This window comes from Xiphophorus maculatus, chromosome 14 (assembly GCF_002775205.1).
Source record: "Xiphophorus maculatus strain JP 163 A chromosome 14, X_maculatus-5.0-male, whole genome shotgun sequence".
In the NCBI taxonomy this organism is placed as follows: domain Eukaryota; kingdom Metazoa; phylum Chordata; class Actinopteri; order Cyprinodontiformes; family Poeciliidae; genus Xiphophorus; species Xiphophorus maculatus.
The window spans coordinates 14,541,697-14,566,602 of NC_036456.1; the positions used below are offsets into that span (position 1 = coordinate 14,541,697).

Genomic DNA, 24,906 nt, shown 5'->3' on the forward strand with positions numbered 1-24,906 from the left:
ATAACTGATTTAACTCAGTAACTGTTACACATGGGATTATTTTGGAACTTTAAAATTAAGCATACTGAAAATTTCAAAATAAAAGCCTTGAATATTTTTACATCAGGTAATTGCTCTTTTTGGCTTTATTTGACTTTTTCATCCAAACCACTCTTACACGTGGTATTAGTTCAGAACTTTAAAATGAAGCATACTGAAAATTTCAAAATAAAAGCCTTGAATATTTTTACATGACGTAATTGCTCTTTTTGGCTTTATTTGACTTTTTCATCCAAAGCACTCTTACACGTGGTATTAGTTCAGAACTTTAAAATGAAGCATACTGAAAATTTCAAAATAAAAGCCTTGAATATTTTTACATCATGTAATTGCTCTTTTTGGCTTTATTTGACTTTTTCATCCAAAGCACTGTTACACATGGTATTAGTTTGGCCCTTTGAAATGAAGCATACTGAAAATTTCAAAATAAAAGCCTTGAATATTTTTACATGACGTAATTGCTCTTTTTGGCTTTATTTGACTTTTTCATCCAAAGCACTCTTACACGTGGTATTAGTTCGGAACTTTAAAATGAAGCATACTGAAAATTTCAAAATAAAAGCCTTGAATATTTTTACATCAGCTACTTGTGTTTTGAGCATTATATAACTATTTTAACCCAAGGACTATTACGCATGGGATTAGTTTGGCCCTTTGAAATGAAGTTTAACAAAACTTCCAAAATAAAAGCCTTGAGAAAATTTTAAATCGTACCGAATGGTGCACGTCCACCTCACTTAACGTTCTTGCGGTTCTCCGCATGCCACTGATTACGTAGCGGCGTTCTTTAGCGTCGATGCAAATTTGTGGCGTGACGACGCCGGGCCCAAACCCCACGGGCGCGCCTTGGCAGGCCCCGGCTAAATTTCTTCAGAAATTTTGTTTTTCTAGTTATAGAACTTTATTTTTCTTCCGTAACCGTTAATGCGGCTCATACCGCTGGGTGCACACCTACAAATGAGGTATCAAAACGTGCAGAAAATTCACGCCATTGGAGCTATTACTTCTGGTGGGATTTGGGCTTAACGTGGCGACATAATTCGCAAAAAACTACGAAAAAAACCCCATTATAACTCAATGGGAAAAATCCTAGAAATACCCTATTTTTGAGGATTTGCTGTGTCGTCACAAATTCACCTAGAAATGCCATTCAAATTTCATTTTGTAGATACGTCTGTGATCTCTTCGAAAGTGAAGACGGCTCGTCGATACCAGTTACGGTTTGTCCACAATTTGCCTCTAAGCGACCCAAACTTTCTCATTTTTGCTGAAATTACAGTGACAGCCCATCTCGGTTCATATCTGGGCACAACATTTCTTTCTCTCATCGCTGTAAATGCTCTGAGTGAGGTACAGATATGAATCTCGGGACTATCGCAGAAGACACATTGAACTGTCATACGCTTAAAACGCTTTTCGAATATGTATTACGGTTCCCGAACAAGAAGGATTTGTTTCCAATGCTTTTTTTCAGTAAAGGCTGAACAAGTGTGTTTGAGCAAACACACTTGTGTGTTTGAGAGCTCACAGCTCAGAGCTCACACCTGCTGAGACCATTATTTGCCATAGCAACGGAACTCAAGAGGCTATTGGCTGCTGGTTAGGACTACGAATACGCATCACTGTAGTTCTATCTATCCTCAGTTGAAACAGATCAGGACTGAGAACTGGCCTTTAGAACTACTGCTGCTATGGGCTGTATATAACTGATTTAACTCAGTAACTGTTACACATGGGATTAGTTTGGAACTTTAAAATGGAGCATAATAATAATTTCAAAATAAAAGCCTTGAATATTTTTACATCAGGTAATTGCTGTTTTTGGCTTTATTTGACGTTTTCATCCAAAGCACTGTTACACATGGGATTACTTTGGAACTTTAAAATGGAGAATAATAATTTCAAAATAAAAGCCTTGAATATTTTCACATCAGGTAATTGCTTTTTTTGGCCGTATATGACTTTTTCATCCAAAGCAATGTTACACATGGGATTAGTTTGGAACTTTAAAATGGAGAATAATATTTTCAAAATAAAAGCCTTGAATATTTTTACATCAGGTAATTGCTGTTTTTGGCTTTATTTGACGTTTTCATCCAAAGCACTGTTACACATGGGATTACTTTGGAACTTTAAAATGGAGAATAATAATAATTTCAAAATAAAAGCCTTGAATATTTTTACATCAGGTAATTGCTTTTTTTGGCCGTATATGACTTTTTCATCCAAAGCAATGTTACACATGGGATTAGTTTGGAACTTTAAAATGGAGAATAATAATTTCAAAATAAAAGCCTTGAATATTTTTACATCAGGTAATTGCTGTTTTTGGCTTTATTTGACGTTTTCATCCAAAGCACTGTTACACATGGGATTACTTTGGAACTTTAAAATGGAGAATAATAATAATTTCAAAATAAAAGCCTTGAATATTTTTACATCAGGTAATTGCTGTTTTTGGCTTTATATGACTTATTCATCCAAAGCACTGTTACACATGGGATTAGTTTGGAACTTTAAAATGGAGCATAATAATTTCAAAATAAAAGCCTTGAATATTTTTACATCAGGTAATTGCTGTTTTTGGCTTTATTTGACTTTTTCATCCAAAGCACTGTTACACGTGGTATTAGTTTGGCCCTTTGAAATGAAGCATACTGAACATTTCAAAATAAAAGCCTTGAATAATTTTACATGACGTAATTGCTCTTTTTGGCTTTATTTGACTTTTTCATCCAAAGCACTGTTACACATGGTATTAGTTCAGAACTTTATAATGAAGCATACTAAAAATTTCAAAATAAAAGCCTTGAATATTTTTACATGACGTAATTGCTCTTTTTGACTTTATTTGACTTTTTCATCCAAAGCACTCTTACACGTGGTATTAGTTCAGAACTTTAAAATGAAGCATACTGAAATTTCAAAATAAAAGCCTCAACATGCCCCTGAGGTTAGTGCACCGCCGCAGGCAGTGCAATAATATTATTCTGCATTATCTGTTTCTCTCAGGTTAGGGAACTGCCTTGCACAGCAAGGCAGTTCATTAGCATTAGCATTTTAGCTTAAATAAGCTATTAGCTATTTATTGGACTTATTAGCCATGTTTAGTATACTGAATGGAGTAAGTCCATTATAGAGAACATCCTAGTGATGTCCCACATGCTAGTGACAGCAATGATGCTAACATTAGCATTTTGCTAACTACTTGCGTTTTCAGCATTATATAACTGATTTAACCCAATGACTGTTATACATGGAATTAGTTTGGACCTTTGAATTGAAGTTTAACAAAAATTCCAAAATAAAAGTCTTGACATATTTTACATCAGATAATTGCTCTTTTGAGCAATAAATAACTGATTTAACCCAATGACTATTACACATGGGATTAGTTTGGAACTTTAAAATGGAGCATAATAATAATTTCAAAATAAAAGCCTTGAATATTTTTACATCATGTAATTGCTCTTTTTGGCTTCATTTGACTTTTTCATCCAAAGCACTGTTACACATGGTATTAGTTTGGCCCTTTGAAATGAAGCATACAGAAAATTTCAAAATCAAAGCCTTGAATATTTTTACATGACGTAATTGCTCTTTTTGGCTTTATTTGACTTTTTCATCCAAAGCACTCTTACACGTGGTATTAGTTCAGAACTTTAAAATGAAGCATACTGAAAATTTCAAAATAAAAGCCTTGAATACTTTTACATCAGCTACTTGTGTTTTGAGCATTATATAACTATTTTAACCCAAGGACTATTACGCATGGGATTAGTTTGGCCCTTTGAAATGAAGCATACTGAAACTTCCAAAATAAAAGCCTTGACAACATTTTAAATCGTACCGAACGGTGCACGTCCGCCTCGCTTAACGTTCTTGCGGCTCTCCGCGTGCCACTGGTGACGTCGCGGCGTTCTTTGGCGTCGACGCCGATTTGTGGCGCGACGACGCCGGGCCCGAACCCCACGGGCGCGCCTTGGCAGGCCCCGTCTAAATTTCTTCCGAAATTTTCTAGTTATAATTCTTTATTTTTCTTCCGTAACCGTTAATGCGGCTCATACCGCTGGGTGCACACCTACAAATGAGGTATCAAAACGTGCAGAAAATTCACGCCATTGGAGCTATTATTTTTGGTGGGATTTGGGCTTAACGTGGCGACATAATTCGCAAAAAACTGCGAAAAAAACCCCATTATAACTCAATGGGAAAAATCCTAGAAATACCCTATTTTTGAGGATTTGCTGTGTCGTCACAAATTCACCTAGAAATGCCATTCAAATTTCATTTTGTAGATACGTCTGTGATCTCTTCGAAAGTGAAGACGGCTCGTCGATACCAGTTACGGTTTGTCCACAATTTGCCTCTAAGCGACCCAAAGTTTCTCATTTTTCTTCAAATTAGAGTGACAGCCGATCTCGGTTCATATCTGGGCACAACATTTCTTTCTCTCATCGCTGTAAATGCTCTGAGTGAGGTACAGATATGAATCTCGGGACTATCGCAGAAGACACATTGAACTGTCATACGCTCGAAACGCTTTTCGAATATGTATTACGGTTCCCGAACAAGAAGGATTTGTTTCCAATGCTTTTTTTCAGTAAAGTGTGTTTGCTCAAACACACTTGTGTGTTTGAGAGCTCACAGCTCAGAGCTCACACCTGCTGAGACCATTATTTGCCATAGCAACGGAACTCAAGAGGCTATTGGCTGCTGATTTGGACTACGAATACGCATCGCTGTAGTTCTATCTATCCTCAGTTGAAACAGATCAGGACTGAGAACTGGCCTTTAGAACTACTGCTGCTATGGGCTGTATATAACTGATTTAACTCAGTAACTGTTACACATGGGATTAGTTTGGAACTTTAAAATGGAGCATAATAATAATTTCAAAATAAAAGCCTTGAATAGTTTTACATCAGGTAATTGCTGTTTTTGGCTTTATTTGACGTTTTCATCCAAAGCACTGTTACACATGGGATTACTTTGGAACTTTAAAATGGAGAATAATAATAATTTCAAAATAAAAGCCTTGAATATTTTTACATCAGGTAATTGCTTTTTTTGGCCGTATATGACTTTTTCATCCAAAGCAATGTTACACATGGGATTAGTTTGGAACTTTAAAATGGAGAATAATAATTTCAAAATAAAAGCCTTGAATATTTTTACATCAGGTAATTGCTGTTTTTGGCTTTATTTGACGTTTTCATCCAAAGCACTGTTACACATGGGATTACTTTGGAACTTTAAAATGGAGAATAATAATAATTTCAAAATAAAAGCCTTGAATATTTTTACATCAGGTAATTGCTTTTTTTGGCCGTATATGACTTTTTCATCCAAAGCAATGTTACACATGGGATTAGTTTGGAACTTTAAAATGGAGAATAATAATTTCAAAATAAAAGCCTTGAATATTTTTACATCAGGTAATTGCTGTTTTTGGCTTTATTTGACGTTTTCATCCAAAGCACTGTTACACATGGGATTACTTTGGAACTTTAAAATGGAGAATAATAATAATTTCAAAATAAAAGCCTTGAATAGTTTTACATCAGGTAATTGCTGTTTTTGGCTTTATTTGACGTTTTCATCCAAAGCACTGTTACACATGGGATTACTTTGGAACTTTAAAATGGAGAATAATAATAATTTCAAAATAAAAGCCTTGAATATTTTTACATCAGGTAATTGCTTTTTTTGGCTTTATTTGACGTTTTCATCCAAAGCACTGTTACACATGGGATTACTTTGGAACTTTAAAATGGAGCATAATAATAATTTCAAAATAAAAGCCTTGAATAGTTTTACATCAGGTAATTGCTGTTTTTGGCTTTATTTGACGTTTTCATCCAAAGCACTGTTACACATTGGATTACTTTGGAACTTTAAAATGGAGAATAATAATAATTTCAAAATAAAAGCCTTGAATATTTTTACATCAGGTAATTGCTGTTTTTGGCTTTATGTGACTTTTTCATCCAAAGCACTGTTACACGTGGTATTAGTTTGGCCCTTTAAAATGAAGCTTAACAAAAATTTCAAAATAAAAGCCTTGAATATTTTTACATGACGTAATTGCTCTTTTTGGCTTTATTTGACTTTTTCATCCACAGCACTCTTACACGTGGTATTAGTTCAGAACTTTAAAATGAAGCATACTGAAAATTTCAAAATAAAAGCCTTGAATATTTTACATGAAGTAATTGCTCTTTTTGGCCGTATATGACTTTTTCATCCAAAGCAATGTTACACATGGGATTAGTTCGGAACTTTAAAATGGAGCATAATAATAATTTCAAAATAAAAGCCTTGAATGTTGTTACATCAGGTAATTGCTGTTTTTGGCTTTATGTGACTTTTTCATCCAAAGCAATGTTACACGTGGTATTAGTTCGGAACTTTAAAATGGAGCATAATAATAATTTCAAAATAAAAGCCTTGAATATTTTTACATCATGCAATTGCTGTTTTTGTCTTTGTATGACTTTTTCATCCAAAGCACTGTTACACATGTGATTAGTTCGTAACTTTAAAATTAAGCATAATAATAATTTCAAAATAAAAACCTTGAATATTTTTACATCATGTAATTGCTGTTTTCAGCATTATATAACTATTTTAACCCAAGGACTATTACGCATGGGATTAGTTTGGCCCTTTGAAATGAAGTTTAACAAAACTTCCAAAATAAAAGCCTTGAGAAAATTTTAAATCGTACCGAATGGTGCATGTCCGCCTCGCTTAACGTTCTTGCGGTTCTCCGCGTGCCACTGGTCACGTCGCGGCGTTCTTTAGCGTCGACGCCGACTTGTGGCGTGACGACGCCGGGCCCAAAACCCCACGGGCGCGCCTTGGCAGGCCCCGGCTAAATTTCTTCCGAAATTTTCTAGTTTTTAAATATGACTGTGTAAAAACATTTTAAATAATTAGACAACCTAGTGTTGCACTACAGCAACAGTATTTAGGTAAATCCTTTCTCATCAATGATGATTCCACCAACTTTCATCTTATATGATTTATGGAGTTTGGGCTGACTGGATGCTACAGGTTTTAAATGCTGTTCTTATATATTGCTAAATTGTAATTCTTAAAGAGAATCCACAATCTGTGCATCTCCAGTAAATATTGTGTTAACTTTTAATTCCAATTCCATTAAAAAATCCAAAATAGTTTTTTTGAGTCTTATAAAAAGGAGGGTTAAAATATATTAGAGCTATTAAAATTGCCACTCCTTAAATCATCTTGGAAAGCTGTGAAAAGTTCAGTTCTCGTTAAATTCTTATTTTTAATACAACCTTGATTAATCCAAACAGACAGTGTTGCAGAGGTCGAAGTAGGATTTTTTTTTTCATTAAGATGACCAGTTTTATTACATCCAATCAGTGTGAAGCCCTTGACGAATATTATTATCATTCAAGATTCCTTTTAATTTTAACCAAGGTATTCAAAACTTGCTAAGCAAAGTTTGTTAGGCAAGTTTTGAAATATGTTGGTTCTGTGGAGGTTGGCGAGGAAGAGACTTACCTCTGAAAGCACTTTCCTCACGTCCACGTTTTGTAGAAGGACTTGCTGGGTTTTAATCAGCTGCTGTTCACCGAGGGAGCAGCTGACATTTTGAAAAGCCTCCCTCTGAGCTTGGCTGCTAAATTGGACATAGTCATCCAGATCTGTCCCCTTACACAAGATGCTCCTCACATTGTCAGGCCTTGGGATGCCCGTCGTCTGAGAAAAAAACAAAAAAAAAACAACAACACTGGCAAAACGTACGTACTGAAATGTATCAAAGCAAGTCTTTGTAGCTTTCTGGGTAATCTTTTAAAAGAAATACATTTTCCTATTATTATGAATGGATAAAAACAATATGCAGGAAAAATATTTTTTATTACAACCCTGACAAGAAGTTTCTATGCTCTTAACTTGCACATGGACTGGCTGCTCAAAATTCCCTCTCACCCATTTTATACAATATTGCTAGTTTTCACATGTCCAGACTCTCTGGCCATCAAATAGCCTGCAATGTTTTAGTCATTGTTCAATGAATTTAACATTTCTTCTCAATACAAGTTTTTATTATTATTATTATTATAATTTCCAGTTTATCTGATAACATTTAAAGCACATTTAAAAATTAGGCAAGAGACATTTGGATAAACTTGTTTCCCTTTAGCAAATTGAAGCTGCACTTTGTTAAATTAGCTTCGGAGAGCACTTTGAGTGTCAAAACAGAGGCTTGTCTTGTAGGACAGACTGTGAAATGTTATTTTTTGGCACATTTTGCTGTTTGAAAAAGTATAATAGTTTTTAATTTGCTTTGGTCACACTAACCATGAAAGGAATGGGTACCCCAGGGAATATAATTTTACTGTTTTCTTGGCAGAGGACTACTTACTGAACTAAGCTGAATCTTTGCATCCATGAGGCTTTGAACTACATCTGGTGGAACTGACAAACCCTCTGTCAGATGGGCGCTGAAGGTTTCATTGTCTTGTAGGATACTTCTTAGGATCACTAATTAAAAAGAAATATGGAGAAACAGTGTTTTATGGATACACTTTGTATAGGCATAGTTATACATGCAGTACAGGAATGCAACTGAACTCAAGAAAAAAAAAAGCACATATAATGTTTTGTCTTAAACAAAAACTATTTTTCAACTCTTGGTCACAAGCATACATACAACTCCCTGCTTATCCTTCTGAGCTTTGATTGCGTCCTCTTAACAAAAACACAAATGAACTAATCTGTAGGCTCATGACATGTGTCACAATGAATACCCAATATCCCAACTCTACATACCGATGATGTTATCTTAAATGCAATGGTAAATAAAGACTACAAAATTTGATATTATTTTGAAACCTGCAGTGTGCAGCTTTTAAAGCTGAAGGTGAAACACCAAAAGCAAAATCTCTTTTTTATATTTTAAAATGGTGAATTATTTGCCTTTCAATGAAGGGGCTGGTTCCTGAAAGAAGGAACACATGAAGAAAAACAGCTTCTAAATTGTGTATATTCACTGCATCGTCTTCTGGTCAGCAAGTGTTTTTAAAAACCCATTGGACACTATTCACATGCAGGTTGTTTCTGAAAAGTGCTAAACTACTTTCTGTTCTATGTTTACATAAGCTCTACTAAGGATTTAAATGCAAACATGTTTTGGAAAGATGAGTTTAAGCTTTCGGCAATGCATATTCCAAGTTATTATGATGTCACACAAATAATGATTACGTGGAAAATCACTTCATACACGCTGTGAAGCATAGCAAAGATCTGTGATGCTGTGGGCCTGTTTTCGTCTACAGGAAGCCTCAACAGTATATTGACAAATTAAATTGATATCTGTTGGCCAGTAAGAAACTCAAAAGGAGGTCGTCACGGGGTCTTTCAACAGGATACTGGTCCAGAATAAATGGCCAAAGAAACACAAATTCTATTCTATTTTCTTTTCTTAAGAAAAAAAAAGCTTTCTTCATTACAGTTAAATCCCTTGCAAGAGGGATGAACACCTCAGCTGAATGAGAATGAACGAGAAGACAATTTTATGCTACGCATTTACCAAAGTGTTCTCTGTTGATTAGGTGCCAAAAAGTCGAGGCAGTTTCCAAAAATCGCCTTATTGTTACACTTCATCGCTGAAAGAAACAATGATGCCGCACAGCAGGGGTTCCCACTCCTGCATGCCTACACCCCGTGCTATTTTCTTTTTTGTACGTATTTTCTGCTTCCTGGGGGTCCAACTTGTGCTGCAGCTGATGATGAAGGAACCACATAAAGTAATTCAATTACAGCTTTTGTAATTGTAATATGGGTACCACAGTCAATTATCTGGATTGGGTGGGAAAGGTCCAGTTCTGACAGATGTATTGTGGGAATGACTAGAATTAATTACATCACTGGAAACGCAGCTTTCACCTTCTGAATTCTACTGATGACAATTATTATGCTCTTCATGACTGCAGGAGGTTTAGATGGCCAGGAAGCAGAACATGCTTTGCACAAATGACCACCTGGGTCTTCTTAATCAGCCCATGGTCAAAACAAAACAAAAAAGAGCAGACGACACAATCACCTTTGCCATTTTAGCCTTTTTGATAGCACTTCATTCCCTTTCCTTCTTAATGATCTTTCGTGCTCTCGCCTCAGACAGCAAGTGCCATTAATTATGTCCAGGCTTAGATCTTTGATGGATTTAATCTTGTATATTACAAACCGCCGACCCCAAAATGTAAATGGCCAACAGGCCGCTTGTTGAGCAGCACAGCCCTCCCTTCCTCCCTACCTCTATTGGCTTTTTGCAAATTAGGTGCAGTAGGAAAATCTGAATATCATTAGACTAAATGAGCCTAATGCAAAACAGCAGCTTATCAAGACAAACGATCTGTCAGTCTGCATAGCAAATTGCATCATAAATAATCACACACCATTGTTTTTAAGGGATAAAGAGGACTAACAAATCCTCCAACTTGTCATCCAGGTGAAGGGGATACTTTCCTTGATTGAGTGCAGTTCAATAAAAGCCATGACAGGGCTATTTTGGCTTTCTTTAATATTTTTTGTTTTCTATGGTGCCACTGTTGTGTGATTATGAGTACACCAAATTTGACCTCACCCACAGGACCTGCTCTCCTCCAAATATCAGAGATAGCTATAAGATGAATAATATTTTTATAATTAGAAAGTTACCATTTATTTATAGTAAATTAGTAGAATTAAACAACACCCCAAACCACTGAAACTGTGCATTCCTATCATGTTTAGCAGTTGTGGGGATTAGTCTAAAATCATCAAATCAAAACATATACTGAGGTATCACACAAGTGTGTTTACATGAATGAAAACAACAAACGTAACATTATAACGTAACATTATAATGCCATGTGGTGTTCTACTTTTTGTACATACATTTAGCCCTTCTATCTTTGAGGGAAGTAAATTGTGGTTTAAGTCAGGGACGGTTTTGAAAAGATTCTTCTTCAATCCCAATGCCCAATGCACTGAGGCGATACATTTAATAGCAACATGCAAATTCACATATGAACTATAAAATGAAGACTATTATATTATATAGGGCCTCCTCTACGCTTAAAAACATTTTAAAGATCTACACTACACATGTAACTTCTATCTCACCGCGTCAGTCGTAACTGTGTTGCTCCATGCTGGGTCAGATACCGATGTTTCAAAAATTAGGCAGGGGAAGCAGAATAAAGCATTAGCCTTGCTACATGCAGTTAGCCGAGACTTGTTGTGATGATCAGGTCCGAGCTCTTTCACCTCTAACTTCTCCTGATGAGTACTTCTCTCTAACGGTATTGTTTTAAGCGACTTAATTGGATGATTATTATTATTATTATTATTATTATTTTCTCTTGCTTCTTTTCGGATTTCTGGCCATCGTCTCAATTTCCGCGGTTCGACTGCCAATCAGACGAACGTTATGACTGACGGATGTGACGTCAGCCCCGACTTCGCAGCCATGACTGGAGGGTGGTGATATGCAAATCAAGCTGCATTCAGCTCTGGGCGTAGGAGAGGTGCGCCTCTCTCGCTTGTATTGAAGAGGAGCTACTACGCGTGTACAACTTTTAACGAGAGGGTCACATGTTTTTGCGCACTGGGGCGGAAATACGTCAACAATTGGAGAACATGGATGAACGAAACAACTTTACTCATCATAAGCTATAAAATATTTATCTGACACAACTACAATTATACATACGTATATTTAAAAATATTTTATTTTATTATTGGTAATTATTTTATATTTTATTCGAGCTAATGTGGAGAGTTGTCAGTGGTGGGGCAACGCCCTTGCGCCCTCTGTTGGCCAGTCGCCAATGCTTACCAGTCCGATTCCCTTTTCCAGGTTCCGCTTTAGACAGTACTGAAGTCCACTGGTCAACATCATCTGCTAGCAACTGCATTTTACTGAGAACAGACCTGTCTGCCAGCACAGACTGCAGCTCAATCAACATCCCAGCAATTCTAGCAAATTGAAAAGACATAGGAGATCTCAAATTGTTGAATTAAAAAGCCACACTAATACTGTAATGAATGTAATCCCAAAGCATACATGGAGTTGTTGAAGTTATTCACTTGGCCTGGTGTCTCTCCTGGCGTTGGGTGGTCCAAACATGGATTGTCGATGTTACATATTATTCCTTGAAGCCAGGGCAGTACACCAGCAGATGGCATGGCTTTGTTTGGGTAGTGGCCTGAACAGGAAAAAAATAAAAAGAGATGAACACATGTCCTTTGACCATGTCTTACTGAAGGGTAACGATTAGCGATTAAATGAGATATCCTGATTTTAAAATGTTTCATCAACTCTGGTCATACTATCCAGATGTTGTCAGCATGTGACTTCACTTGGTGAATTGCATGTGTGAGCTTCGATTATATTTCTATCACCCATTCATATAAAGATGATTTTTTTTAACTTCTCATCCAATTTGTTTTGGACTAGTACTGTAGTTTGAGCTGTGAAAGTAAGTGTTTATATTTATGTATTTATGACATGTTTCCCTCAGCAAAAAGTAGCTTCAATTACAATCTCACTCATTAGAGAACAAATGTTCAAAGAAACAAAAATGCCTGACTATTTTATATGCAGGATAAACCTATTGTACTTACATTGACCTTTGTGAATTGGCTTAGTGGTAGACCTCACCCCCACCAGTATGAAGAAGAGAAACAGAGGCCAGAGCAGCTCCACAACCAGCCGCACCTGCAACACAGACATTTATTTCATTAAAATGCTTTGCATAAAAAAATGCTTCTTTAAAAGTCATGCCAGCTGAAGTAATTTCCATTGTGTTCTCATCAGTCAATACTAAATCTCCACAAAGCAAACAATAAAAAATCTCAGTGTGCATTGACTCTTTTAGAAAGGTTAAAAGAAAATTAAGCCACACTGTAAATGAAAACCTTAATGTTTATTTTGGAAAATCTGGTCATTTACCTGTTGAAGTAAAGCTAAAGAAAAAACATGGCAACTTGTTAAAGTAAGTACGTAGTAAACAAAGAAACAGATCTGTCATAGAAAATCTATTTTTGGTAAATTTGTGCACAGACATTTTTCTTCTTAAATTGATATATTCTTTCTGTTAGACAGAAATGCTCAAGACAGTCACGGTATTTCATATATTTGTTTTTATCGTTTTTATGCACACTCAAGATACAGCAATAGCAAAAACAGAAAATAATATCACCTTTTGACCTTTTCACAACGTTATATTGTGTAACAGATATTACAGCTATACATATTTACAACAAAATGTTGAAGTTTCAGCTCAGTACATGACTCTACATCAGCATTCCCCGGTTTACTCCAACTATTACTCCAAGCACAAGATTGAGAGAGCCATTTCTGCCAGTAACTCCCTAAACTGAAGCTATCACACACTCCTTATCATCTCCTTGCCACACTCAATCCTCTCCTGGAAAAAAAAAAAAAAAAAGAGTGTCAACCACTTCTTTGCGTTAATACAACCACTTCTTGCCACCTTCCAGGCAGAGTCCCGAGTGGCATGTCAGGCTTTTTATTTCAACACCAGGGAAAGGTGTAAGAAGACAAACCAACAAAGCACAAAGGTTGACCTCAAGGCTAGGCTTTGTCATATTTTTCCCTCAGGACCAAATGCACTTATTGTACTAATTGATTAGCCGTTTCAAGTGGAACAAGGAGACGTGACAAATATCCAGTGACAAAGAAAATGCTACATATTTGGATTTAATGAATATACCTTTATATATACATATATATATATATAAAGGTATATATATATATATATATATATATATATATATATATATATATATATATATGTATAAAATTCAGACTTTTCTATATAAACAGATTATATAAGCCACAGTAGCATGCAAATTTGATCAACTGAAGACTGAAACAACATAATGAAGCAGTCCATGATGCACAGGCCCATCTTTATCTGGTATTTTGCATCCCTTACCACATCACAACACACCACTCCCACTGCCCTGTATAATCATTCTCTTAGACCTAACCTCAGCTGACCTATTCTGCCAACACACACATCATCTCAGGTGAAACGACCTGGTTAGAGCACTCAGATGACTGCATCTGATGACATTAATGGAAATAATAAGCAATGACAACTGTTTTAGTCCTGATAGGTGAACCAAATATAGGCTGACCTGGAAAAAATCTGAATTCTGAGCATTAGCTAAATTATAGACAAGACAATAATTGTATATGTTTATAGAGCTACGAAGACAACTTCTTAAAACTTTGCTTCAAGTTTCTGATTTCATCTAGTCTAAGTGTCACTGCAACTCTGCCAAGAGCAGGCATTATCCTAATGTATTCTGAACATAGAAAGAATGGACAGTGAACGCAGATCCCTGAGACTTTCTCAGTGTCAGGCTCCCCAGGCGTTTTGCCATTGGACACCAGAGTCTTTGTGAATAGATAATCTCTTCCTAAGAAATTATGCTGAATACTGGACCATAAAAATCAGTTTCATGCCTGTTATAAAATCCTAAAATGCTTGGTGAGGCATTCATATAATTGGTCATTAACCTCCACAAGCCCTCCACAAGCACCATTGTCCTTGCTAACTCCCACTGGTTTTCCCTAATAATAATATTTCATGTTGACGTTGGCTAAATATCCCCCAGTCTGAAGCATAAAGCCGCCACTGTCTGCTTATGTATCATTGGGGGAAAGCATCCCACACCCCACCTTTACCCTCCCAAAAAATTTTTTAATACCCACATGTTTCTCTGCAAGGCTGATAGATTTACACAGGCTGCAAAAAACATAAAACTACAACTCTGGCTTCAGCATTTCTTTAAAGGTATGTTTTCATAACTTACTTACCTTCTTCACTTTTTACATTTTATTGAACTCAGACAACAGAAACACTGCTGTGCTCGAGCCTCCTGACAAAACAAGCTTGTGGCTGTGAGTCCTGTCATCACTGCACGGAATAAATCAAACACTCCGCAGCTCTCGGTAACAGTAATACCAGCCCAGAAATCAAATAAGTCTCACTAGACTCCTCGATTACCTATTTGGGTACTTTAAAGGTTACTTGGATAAGTGTTAACAAAATGAGATGTGTCGGCTGAAATCAAAGGCTGCTGTAGCGTGTATTATTGACTTATCAAATGTTATGTGGTGGCAGTGCAGATGTAAGAATTGGCAAAGGAGTACTTTTTTTTAACCATCTGTCCCACTGTTTTATTTAAAACCCCTTAACTGTCACCCTTAAAACACTTACATGTAAGTCAATGGGTCCATGAGGACACCAGTGTCCACATGACAGATAAGAAGCTAAAAAAAATCATGCTTAAAAGTAAATGTATATCTTAAGTGCATACTCTGGAGATACACAACGGCAGATGGCAGACTACCATCTTTCAGTAAGTAGAACCTGTGTTCAAATCCCAGCCTGCGGTCCTTCTACATGTAGCTTACATGCTCTAACTGTGCATGTGTAGGTTCTCTCCAGGTACTCCAGCTTCACCCTACAGTCAAAAACATGACTGTTAGGTTAATTGATCTTTCTAAATTGACCTTACAGGCGAGTGTGTGTGCATGCATGGTTGTTTGTTCTGTAAATGTCTGTTGCCCTGCGATGGTCTGTAGACGTGTCCAGATTGTACCTCACCTAAAACTCGCTAAGAGAATAACCCAGTGTTTGCTCATTGTAGGGGCATCAATTTTTACTTAAAAAACATCAAGTCTTTCTTGTTATCATTATTCTAAAAATGTCTCTGAGTAATTTTGAAAACAGGCAGGGTTTATCAGTGGTGTTGGGCTTTCCACCCTCCTCCTAATTTTCATACTTATGCAACACTCCACAGCTTGGTGAATTTCTGAAAGAACTTCAATGTTGAGGATCGGTTTGCATAAACGATGAAGAGATTCTGTATCCTCTTTGACTAACAAATTTATTTGCTATAAGTCAGATATATATATAATCTAGTGTTTCGTATCGTACAAATAGTTTATTGTTTCGAATGTTTGATATTAATTACTTTGATTTCCATCTACACCTAAGAAGAAGTAAGCTTATCACACAGCAAAATATGCTGGCTGTCTATAATATGCCTCTGTGAGATGCATAAGTGAAGACTCTGTTAGACATACTTAAATGATTAAAGATTTTAAGAAATCCAAATTTACAGATTAAGCAAGCCCAAAATGAGATATTAAGTGAACCAAAATTTTAAGAACAGCCAGGAGAAGAAAGCCAATAAAATTCCCCCCTGAAACTAGAGTTTCTGCCTTTTATAAGGGTGCAAGGAGCACACCGATGCTTCCCATATTTGGCATCATTGCTTCTGTATGCTTCTATCATTGTTTTACTGTGTGGTAAAACAATGATAGTGGAAGGAAACACAAAAATACACCTTACACTTTAATGCGTCATGAAATAACATGATGCACAATAAAAAATTAACACAGTGAAAAGAAATATATTTCAGTTAAAAGTGCATTACGTGGTGTTATGGAACAACAGAATGTCATAATTTAACACTATTCAAGAGTTAAAATGTTGACTATTTTCAAAGTATAACTTTAACTCAGAATCCGTGAGAATTATACAAACTCAGAAAGGAGTTGAATTTAACACAGTTTTGCTGTGCAGAGGCCACATCTGTGCAAGGATGCTCCCTCAACCCAGTGCAAGTGACGAGGGAGCAACCTTGCCAGTTTTGGCAAGGTTGTGGAACTGGCAAGATTCTGTGCAAGAATTTTTTTTTTCTGAAAAAAAAGAAAAGTTTTTATTTTATTTTTACATAAATGAACTGGATTGTTAATTAAGTATGAGCTTGACTCACACGTTTCTGTCTCTCTAAATATAGCTATGTCAGAGACTAATATTCTAAATACAGAATACACAAGAATTAGAAAATCTACTTATTTTAGAGTGCAGAAAGTGATAATATGTCACATTAATAAAATAATAATAACCATTTAAGAAACAGGGATATTTTTCTGACAGAAATTGTCAGTGTGGTTTTTTTCGGGATGCCTTTGAACACAGAAATCTCTAACGGCATTAGAAATGCTGCTTGGCAGATGGAGTCCTAGTCAAAGCATTTAAAGCAAATGAAGTGAAATTACCTGAAATGCTCAAACCTTTAAGTTGTCATGTTGTGACTTCTTAAAGTGCTAACACTTAAGCTAAAGCACTGAAAGCAGTATAGCTGTCATCTGACTAATGAACAATGAAAGCCATTTATATCCTACAGGAGTGTCGACCAATTATTGATCTTATTTTACTCTTAAGGTTTATATGAAAGGACTGCCATCAAAGAAAACATCAGGAAATATGTTTTATTGGGAAAAAGTTAATTAAAAACTACTAATTTTTTTGTTGATATTTTTATAACCTCCCCTTTTAGGTAGCAAGTCTAATCTCTGAGAAGAAAGACTTTCTGCCCTTCAAACAAAGCCTTTTAAAGTCCCTATCCATTTCCACCGGGCCTAAGACTGGCTTTGTTGGAAGTAAAATACAGGCAGTGTGACATAACGGGTAGAAGAGATAGATCATCAAAAATTGAAGGTGACACTCTGAATTGGCTGGCATTAAGATAAGATTGTTCTCATTCTCCAGAGAAGGAGTTAAAGGCAGCTTACTTCTATAGGAGACGATTTTTGTTGTAAATCCCTGCCTATTACCGTTCCTCTCCATGAATAACTTAGCTGTCCTTGATAACACAAGTCTGGGACCACATCCTCATTTTCCCCCTATTGCTGACCAATTTTGGCAGATACACTTTGATTTGCAGAAAAAAAGAAAAAGGCTGGTGAGCATGAGTGTACCTTTTGTCTCTTCCGGAGAGTGAAGTTCTTCCACAGGAGCAGAGAGAACTGCGTCAGGAGACCCATTATGGCTTTTCCTGGCAATATCTTGCCAATGTGTCGCGATGGCAACTGGCCCACTTAATAAACCCTGGAGGGAATAAAAAAGGCAGAGTTTGGTTTTAATACAGCGAAGCAATACATCTTGAGGGAATGCCACTAATCACTCACTTCCCCAAGCCTTGGGGCTTATGGTGCAGCACCTGTTCGAAGAATTATTATCACCTACGCTCAGCAAATCTCAGGACAGCCAACGTCTCAGCATGTGGAGATTACACAGTTTGCCTCCATAGCACAAGACTTTTTTAACAAACACCATGGAATTGAAAAATGATATGACACACATATTAGGGCTAAAAGAAATCTCTGTTCATATGTTGAAAGAAATTTCTTCTTTCAACATATGGCATAGTCTTCGTCTCAGAGACTTCGGTCTTCCTAACTGTCAATTATTCAGCTTAAAAGACTATAGAGAACAATAAAGTAGGAAAAAAAGGCTTTAACAGCTTCATCACTTTTCATAGTAACAAAAGACTGGTGTAAAATATTTATTGCATATTTTACAGGCTACTCAACCCTGATTACACAGCTAATAAACAAATATGTCTGCTGTGCCATTTTTATGTGGCTACATCAAGAATGACCTTTATTAAAGCTCCACAAGTGAGTGTCTTTCCACTAACTTCACTTGGCTTGTTAGTATGAAATAAGGTACAGGTCATTAAAACAGGAATTTGTCTCCGTTGCTGTTTTCAATGAATTATTAGAGCCCTTCTTCTTCCACTCTAAGGGAAACCAAACTTAAACTCAACATGGGTATGATGAAGTCAATTCTGCAACAATCGTGCAAAGTTACAATATTATGTACCTTGACAGAAACATTAAGAACTAGGACAGGCATGGAATCCTGATCAAAACCACTGATCACATCAGGACCTTCCAATAACACACCCAAACTGGTATACAACCTCCAATAAGAATATCCACCAGAGATTAGTGCTAATGACGCTAGTAAACTTTGACAATTTAATTTTTGTATACTTTCACCATTTTGTTTTTTTCATAGATTCTACAATAACAAAAATAAAAATAAAATACAAAATATGGGAACAAATTGTACTTTTTGCAACAGTCTGCTGGTAGCCTAAGATCCAATTTGCAAAAAATTGATTCTTTGTCGAGTTCTTTGCCAACACATCATATTCATCTCTCGAGGGATCTTTTTGTGGTTGAATAATTTATAAGTAAGAGTTTTACAGTACAATAATGATGTGAAAACAAGAGGGAAAAAAAATCTTAAGACCTAAGAATAAACCCATTACAGAAAAAGCAAAACATAAAAAATAAAAAATGATTTAAGACTGTGGCAAAGCAGTGTACTCCACAAGTTGTACCCCATTCAATAAATTAGGATTTGGAGCAGTAGTGTCCAGTTCCAGTTCTCAAGGACTGGTGTTCTGCCAGATTGAGATGCGTACCTCCTCAGCATGTCAATGTTCTGCAGTGGTCTGATAACCATCATTTGATTAATATGAACCAGGGGAAGTACTAATGCTATGGTCCAGTTGTAGACAGAACCAGGAAGTTCTGACTTCCCAGACTTGGTAGAGCATTCCAGTGAATTTCCTGACTGCGAAGCAAAAATTCACTGGAATGTTCTACCATGTCTGATTTCCCACTGAGAAGGTGGAAGCAACTCAGACTTTACAATATGGCTGGTTCTCACACAAACAGTAGTAAGCTGTGGAAGAAATATGCCTATTTCATAAAACACATGTAGGAGTGTGTCTAGAATCAATGTTACATGTTGCATGTGCAGCTCTATGATGAACAAATTAAAGTGGTTTATATATGGAAAGTAAAGCTGGGTGTTCATAAAAGGTACTGTAAACAACGTTTATGGGGATCGAAATGTTGAAATTCCAATTTCCTAACTGGAATACTGTTACATCGAGTGTGATGTCAAACCCAGCTCCAATGTCCCCCTTCCAAGGTAACTGGAATGTGACAGAAAACATGCAGGATACTGGACCTTGATGATTGACTTTGGACACCACTGATTTTAGGAAAATCAAATATGTTTTGAGATTTGTTGAAAAAATGTTACTTTTAAGGTTTAATGTTCTGAACTGAGACTGCGGGGTGGAGCAGGTAGAGGCTTGGGACTTTATAGCCTGAGAGCTGGCTAGTGCTAAATTAATCGATGCCGGTTGAACTGAATTATTTCTCTACTGCTCTTGTTCAAAACTCATATTTTAACAGTCACCAGAGGCTGCAAAATCCAATTCCTCTCCATCAGAGTGGCTTTATTTGTAGTGTTTATTATGTGTTCATGCCCCCTCGGTCCCTGATATTTCTTTGTCTTCTGACTGAGATGGTTATGGAACTCTACAAGGACAAAAAAATAAAGATAAAAAACAACACAAAAATGAAAAGGGTGGGTCATTAAACCGAGGCTTCGAAGATGCATGAAAACTCAGCTCCTTCAGCCTCTTGTATAATTAAGCGCAGCATTCTACCGCAGAGTTTGAGGCTCATCTTTTGAAACATGCAACGGACAAGATGGGAACAGCTCAGTACCACCTCCACTCAGAAATCACGTCAACCGTGAAGGGTAAACAACATCTCTGGGAATTTACTGAAGCTGCGCGTCAAAAAAACGTGTATGTCAGGCATGCTTACATCTGAAGGAAAAAAATATTTTCCCCCAGTTTTGTGATGTGGGTGAGAGTCGTAGGAAAAAGCTCAATTCAATGACTTGCTCCTAGTTGAAAAGGGCTGATTGTGATGGGAAATAAGCAATCTACATGTTGAGCTGTTTTCCAGAACTTGATTTTAATCTATGACTTTCTCTTTTCAAATTAAGTTTGAAGAGACAGTTGCTATTTGGCACTTGTATCAGCTTATTACTGTATCAGTTCCAGAGAAAGCCAAGCTGAAATGAAAGCAGAAAAACCATTCCTATATAAATAGAAAGCAAACTATGGGGGAAAATATAAGTGGTGATGCATGCCTGACATTTGGGAACTGAAGACTGAAGTACATTATTTCAACCTCCAGGATAATTGAAAGGAAAACAGATATTTGTCATAGAGCGTGAGAGCAGAGGACAGCAAAGAATGACAGCAAACATCACTTAGAAGATGGGTCGCCATGGCCCTCTGAAGAGCATAATGGTCCCTGTGCTTCTTTGTTCAATCTGTCTTTTTTCCCCCCCTCGTCTGCCTCCACCTCTGTCTTATGATCAGTGCAATTTTCACAACAATACAAAAATTCTAGACAGTAAAAGCAGTGTCCAAAAAGGTAAACATGTCTGCCGACAGGTGAGAAGGTTGTATTTGGGCTCCTGTACCATGCCACATATAGATGTCAATATATGTTAGTTTTGCAAAGCAGGAGAAATAAAATATCATGTTATTACTTCTTTTTCAAATAAAGTAAAAATTTATAGTGGTTCTCATTTGAAGTCATACTTTTATATTGGTTGTGTTTCTCTGATACAGGAATATACCTTGATATAGGTAAAAAAAAAAAAAAAGCCAAGACCAAAAGGTGGTTTCAAAATATTCTCTACTAAAGAGGTTGATTTAAAATAAAAGTCAAGTATTTTCCATTTTTAGAAAATACATAACTTTTGATTCCCAAACTTAATGTTATTCATTTAAAAATTCTGTAAAGCATGTGAGAATCAAAGGTACATTCAGTTTCCTGTTGGATGACAGATGTTACTCTCCCACGTTATCAGTTTTACAACAGTTTCAACAACAACCAAACTCTCCGGTCTTAAAGGAAGAGTTACTGCAGTGCTGCTGTAGGACCATCTGGCTCTACTAGATCGTGCTAGTTCAGATGAACAACATGAGTTCATAGAAAATTATATTTATCCTTCTCTCATTATTCTAGTGCAAATTTATTACCTCAACATATCAACAGACATCAAGCATGACTGGATTTTCCTGTTTCTCTACAAAAAAGGAATGCTGTAAGATATGATTTTCCTCTGGTGACCCATCAGCAGCCACGTCCTTCAGCTCTACAGCGCTGTGGGCCACTCCAACCTCTGAGTTTCTGCAGCATAATCACCCGCCTGTGGCAGCTGTGAAAACCTCCTTTGTATCGTTGCATTGCCTTTTTACTGCAGCGCTGCACCTTAAGCTATCAGCCCCCCTGTTCTCCCTTCAGGCACGTCTCATGCCTCTACCAAGCTGTCAGTAAGAGAGAGTTTACTGACCCCAAGATGAGACTTAATTTTCCTTTGGAGCCCCAAACTGAATTCTCAGCAAAGAAAGCTGAGAGTTTCTGAATAATATAAGCACCTTTTCCTTTCTCCTTTTATATTCAGAGATCATAGCCACAGACTGTAACACACACCTCTAAAAAAGGCAGAACAATGCAATGCGCAACAATAGATTTAATGCTGTGAAATCAACTAACCTGCTACATATCTCTCAAAGCACAATTATTCTAGTGCCAAGATGATTTTACTGTTCCAGTTCACATTCTGAGAATGGCAGTGTCCTCGTCAGAAAATAAGCATGTACACACTGCAAACAGTGTTACACATAATGAAGAAAAGCCCTTTTCCACGGCTATTCATTTTCTCGATAGACTGACTCAGATGCGCACCCATAATTACTTATTTGGCTTGAGAGTTATGCCATGCTTGAGAGGACAGTGTGGCCACATTGTGCTTCTGCACACTGTTGTTATGGGCCTCAACAAGAGGTTGTGCTGACATTAAATTTGAAAACAAATAAATACAGTAACTCATAATGGGGATTTTTTTGTCCTTTAAATGAAAGAATAGAAAGCAACTGTTATTGAATAGGTGCTTATCACAGATCAAGTCTGGCTGATGGTAAAAATAATCCTTTAAACATGCATCCTAATGATTCAGTTTGGAGGTCAAATGGTTCAACTCCTTTGATTTAGTCAAATAAGTCAAGCTACATATTTTGACTGCTGATTCAAATGTATCTACTGTATATATGGCATTAGAAGGTGCAAAAGTGAGGCAGATGAAAATTCTTTGATTTACAATGTGCAACAAAGCATTGTTAAAATGTATTTAAGCCAAAGAAGTTCAAAAGGTAGTCCCCCAAAATATCAACAATAATATAACAATCGCAGTCAAAAGAATTTATGAAATGCCGTAAGTCAAAGTAAACTAAATAATAATAAAAAACAAGGTGATGAACAGAAAACAAAACTCTTCAGAAAAAGATAACAGGTCAGTTTCTAAACCCGTTGACCTCTGACCAGAGTGTAGCTATCTTCTACTTCATCGAGGACAACTCATCTTGTTAAAAGCTTATGTAATCTGAAACAGATTTGTTGAACATGACAAGGAGTTCGCTGCGCTCCAACGGCCTCCACGGTCACCAGAACTCAATTCAATGGTGTACCTTTAGGACGTGATGAAATGGGAATATCACATCATGGATGTGCAGCTGAAAAAAAAATTGTTGCAACTCAGTGATGCAGTCATGTCCATACAAACAACCATTTCTGAGGAATGGTTCCAACATCCAGCAAAATAAAAGCGGTTCTAAAGACGAAAGTTGTACCTAATAGAGGTGGACAAATGATGCAACTGTTTTTCTCTTTTGTTCTTAATTCTAGATTACAGGCTGCCTGCTATATTACGTGAGCAAGTGGCATTCACGGAAAGGAAAGACTATTCAGTTGTCCTTCCAAGAGCAGTAAAATACTGTCATAATGTTACAATACAATTACAGCAGGTCATTGACCTGCAGGGCATTTGCTGCAGGTTATTTCGTTGGAGAATGTGTTGAGTATCTGAAAATTGTGCCATGCAGAGCAAAGCTGTCAATCACATCTTTCTGCTAATTGCTCCTTCATTAGAAATTAATCAAAGTGATGGCTAAAATATTATGGGATAAATCTTAGCAGTTAGTGAATCATTACTGCATGTCAATCACAGACATGCGTTTGGTATATGTGCGTGCAAAGGTACACACACCTCTCAGCTTCCACTAAAAACAGTAAATCATTGAAATATATAACTCAACAGGGGTCAAAGCTCACAGCGCTTCCAGATGAGCAAACAAACTCTCTGTCAAATTTTAAATACATTTGACAAGAGAGCTTGAATGTGCGATTTTGAACGCATTCAAACTCCAGCACTCAATAAACAGTATCTTTTTCATTTCTGGTGATTTTTGTGAAAATTAGGTATCACTTTACTTTTCCTTGTTTTCGCCTTCTTTTTTCTTTTTGTACAGCAGTAGCCTGCAGACCAGTTTAATAAACGTTTTCAAATGTGATAAGCAGTTCTCAAGGCAGTCTATTTGATCCCGTTCCAGTCTAGAAGGGAGGGAAGGAAACACAAACAGCTACTCCGAGCCCAGAGTCTGAGCGCGCCTCAGGAGTACAGGAGCGAGCTACAGAAAACAACAACAGCCAGACCAAAGACAGCATCACGGGAGGCCTGGCTGCAGAACACGTGTCCTGTTAGAGAAAACAAACTGTCAGAAACAACTTACCTCCAAGCTGTGCGGTCTTTACCCATCAGCACATCCTAGGGCTTCTACGAATGGAGCAGGTTTTACCTGCCGGGCCCTTATGCCTCACCTAAGAGCCTACCTCTCTCTTATTTCTCACTCCCGTGCCTATCTCCTGTGTCTGCTGTCCTCTTTCACCCACAGTCATAAAATATGCAAATGGCCTCAGTAGAGAACACTGAGGTGACTGTATCCACGGTAATACTCCAACCAGGTAGCACACAAGAGTCGTACATTACACAGAAAATTCCCTAAAGCTTAGTCCCGCAGCAGACTGTGTTTATCAGCTTCTTCTTTCTGACTGAGTGAGGAAGGGCAAACAGGAGCACTGACCTGTATTTCATTCGCCTTGTGTCTCAGTTTGGGATTTAGTCACCTACCTGTTGACTTAGCTGTTCCTGAACTAATTAGTCTGAATTAATCCTCTTCTTTTAATAAATAAAGCATTAGTCGGAGAGGTTAGAGACCAGATGG

The 24,906-nt window shown here is 36.9% G+C and overlaps 1 protein-coding gene across 4 annotated transcripts in view; it reads right to left on the bottom strand.

Moving 5' to 3' along the window:
- LOC111610924 (ATP-binding cassette sub-family A member 1-like) overlaps positions 1-24,705 on the bottom strand; it is a 222,433-nt gene extending 197,728 nt beyond the window's left edge. For all 4 annotated transcript variants that reach the window (XM_023346037.1, XM_023346038.1, XM_023346039.1 and 1 more), the window contains exons 1-7: positions 24,415-24,705; positions 17,870-17,999; positions 12,685-12,778; positions 12,125-12,266; positions 11,897-12,036; positions 8,441-8,559; positions 7,576-7,773 (exon numbers count right to left, since the gene is read on the bottom strand). In XM_023346037.1, coding sequence (XP_023201805.1) covers positions 7,576-7,773; positions 8,441-8,559; positions 11,897-12,036; positions 12,125-12,266; positions 12,685-12,778; positions 17,870-17,935 — 759 coding nt within the window. In that variant the 5' untranslated portion in view covers positions 17,936-17,999; positions 24,415-24,705. The remainder of the gene's footprint in view (positions 1-7,575; positions 7,774-8,440; positions 8,560-11,896; positions 12,037-12,124; positions 12,267-12,684; positions 12,779-17,869; positions 18,000-24,414) is intronic.
- Positions 24,706-24,906: the final 201 nt, after the last annotated feature.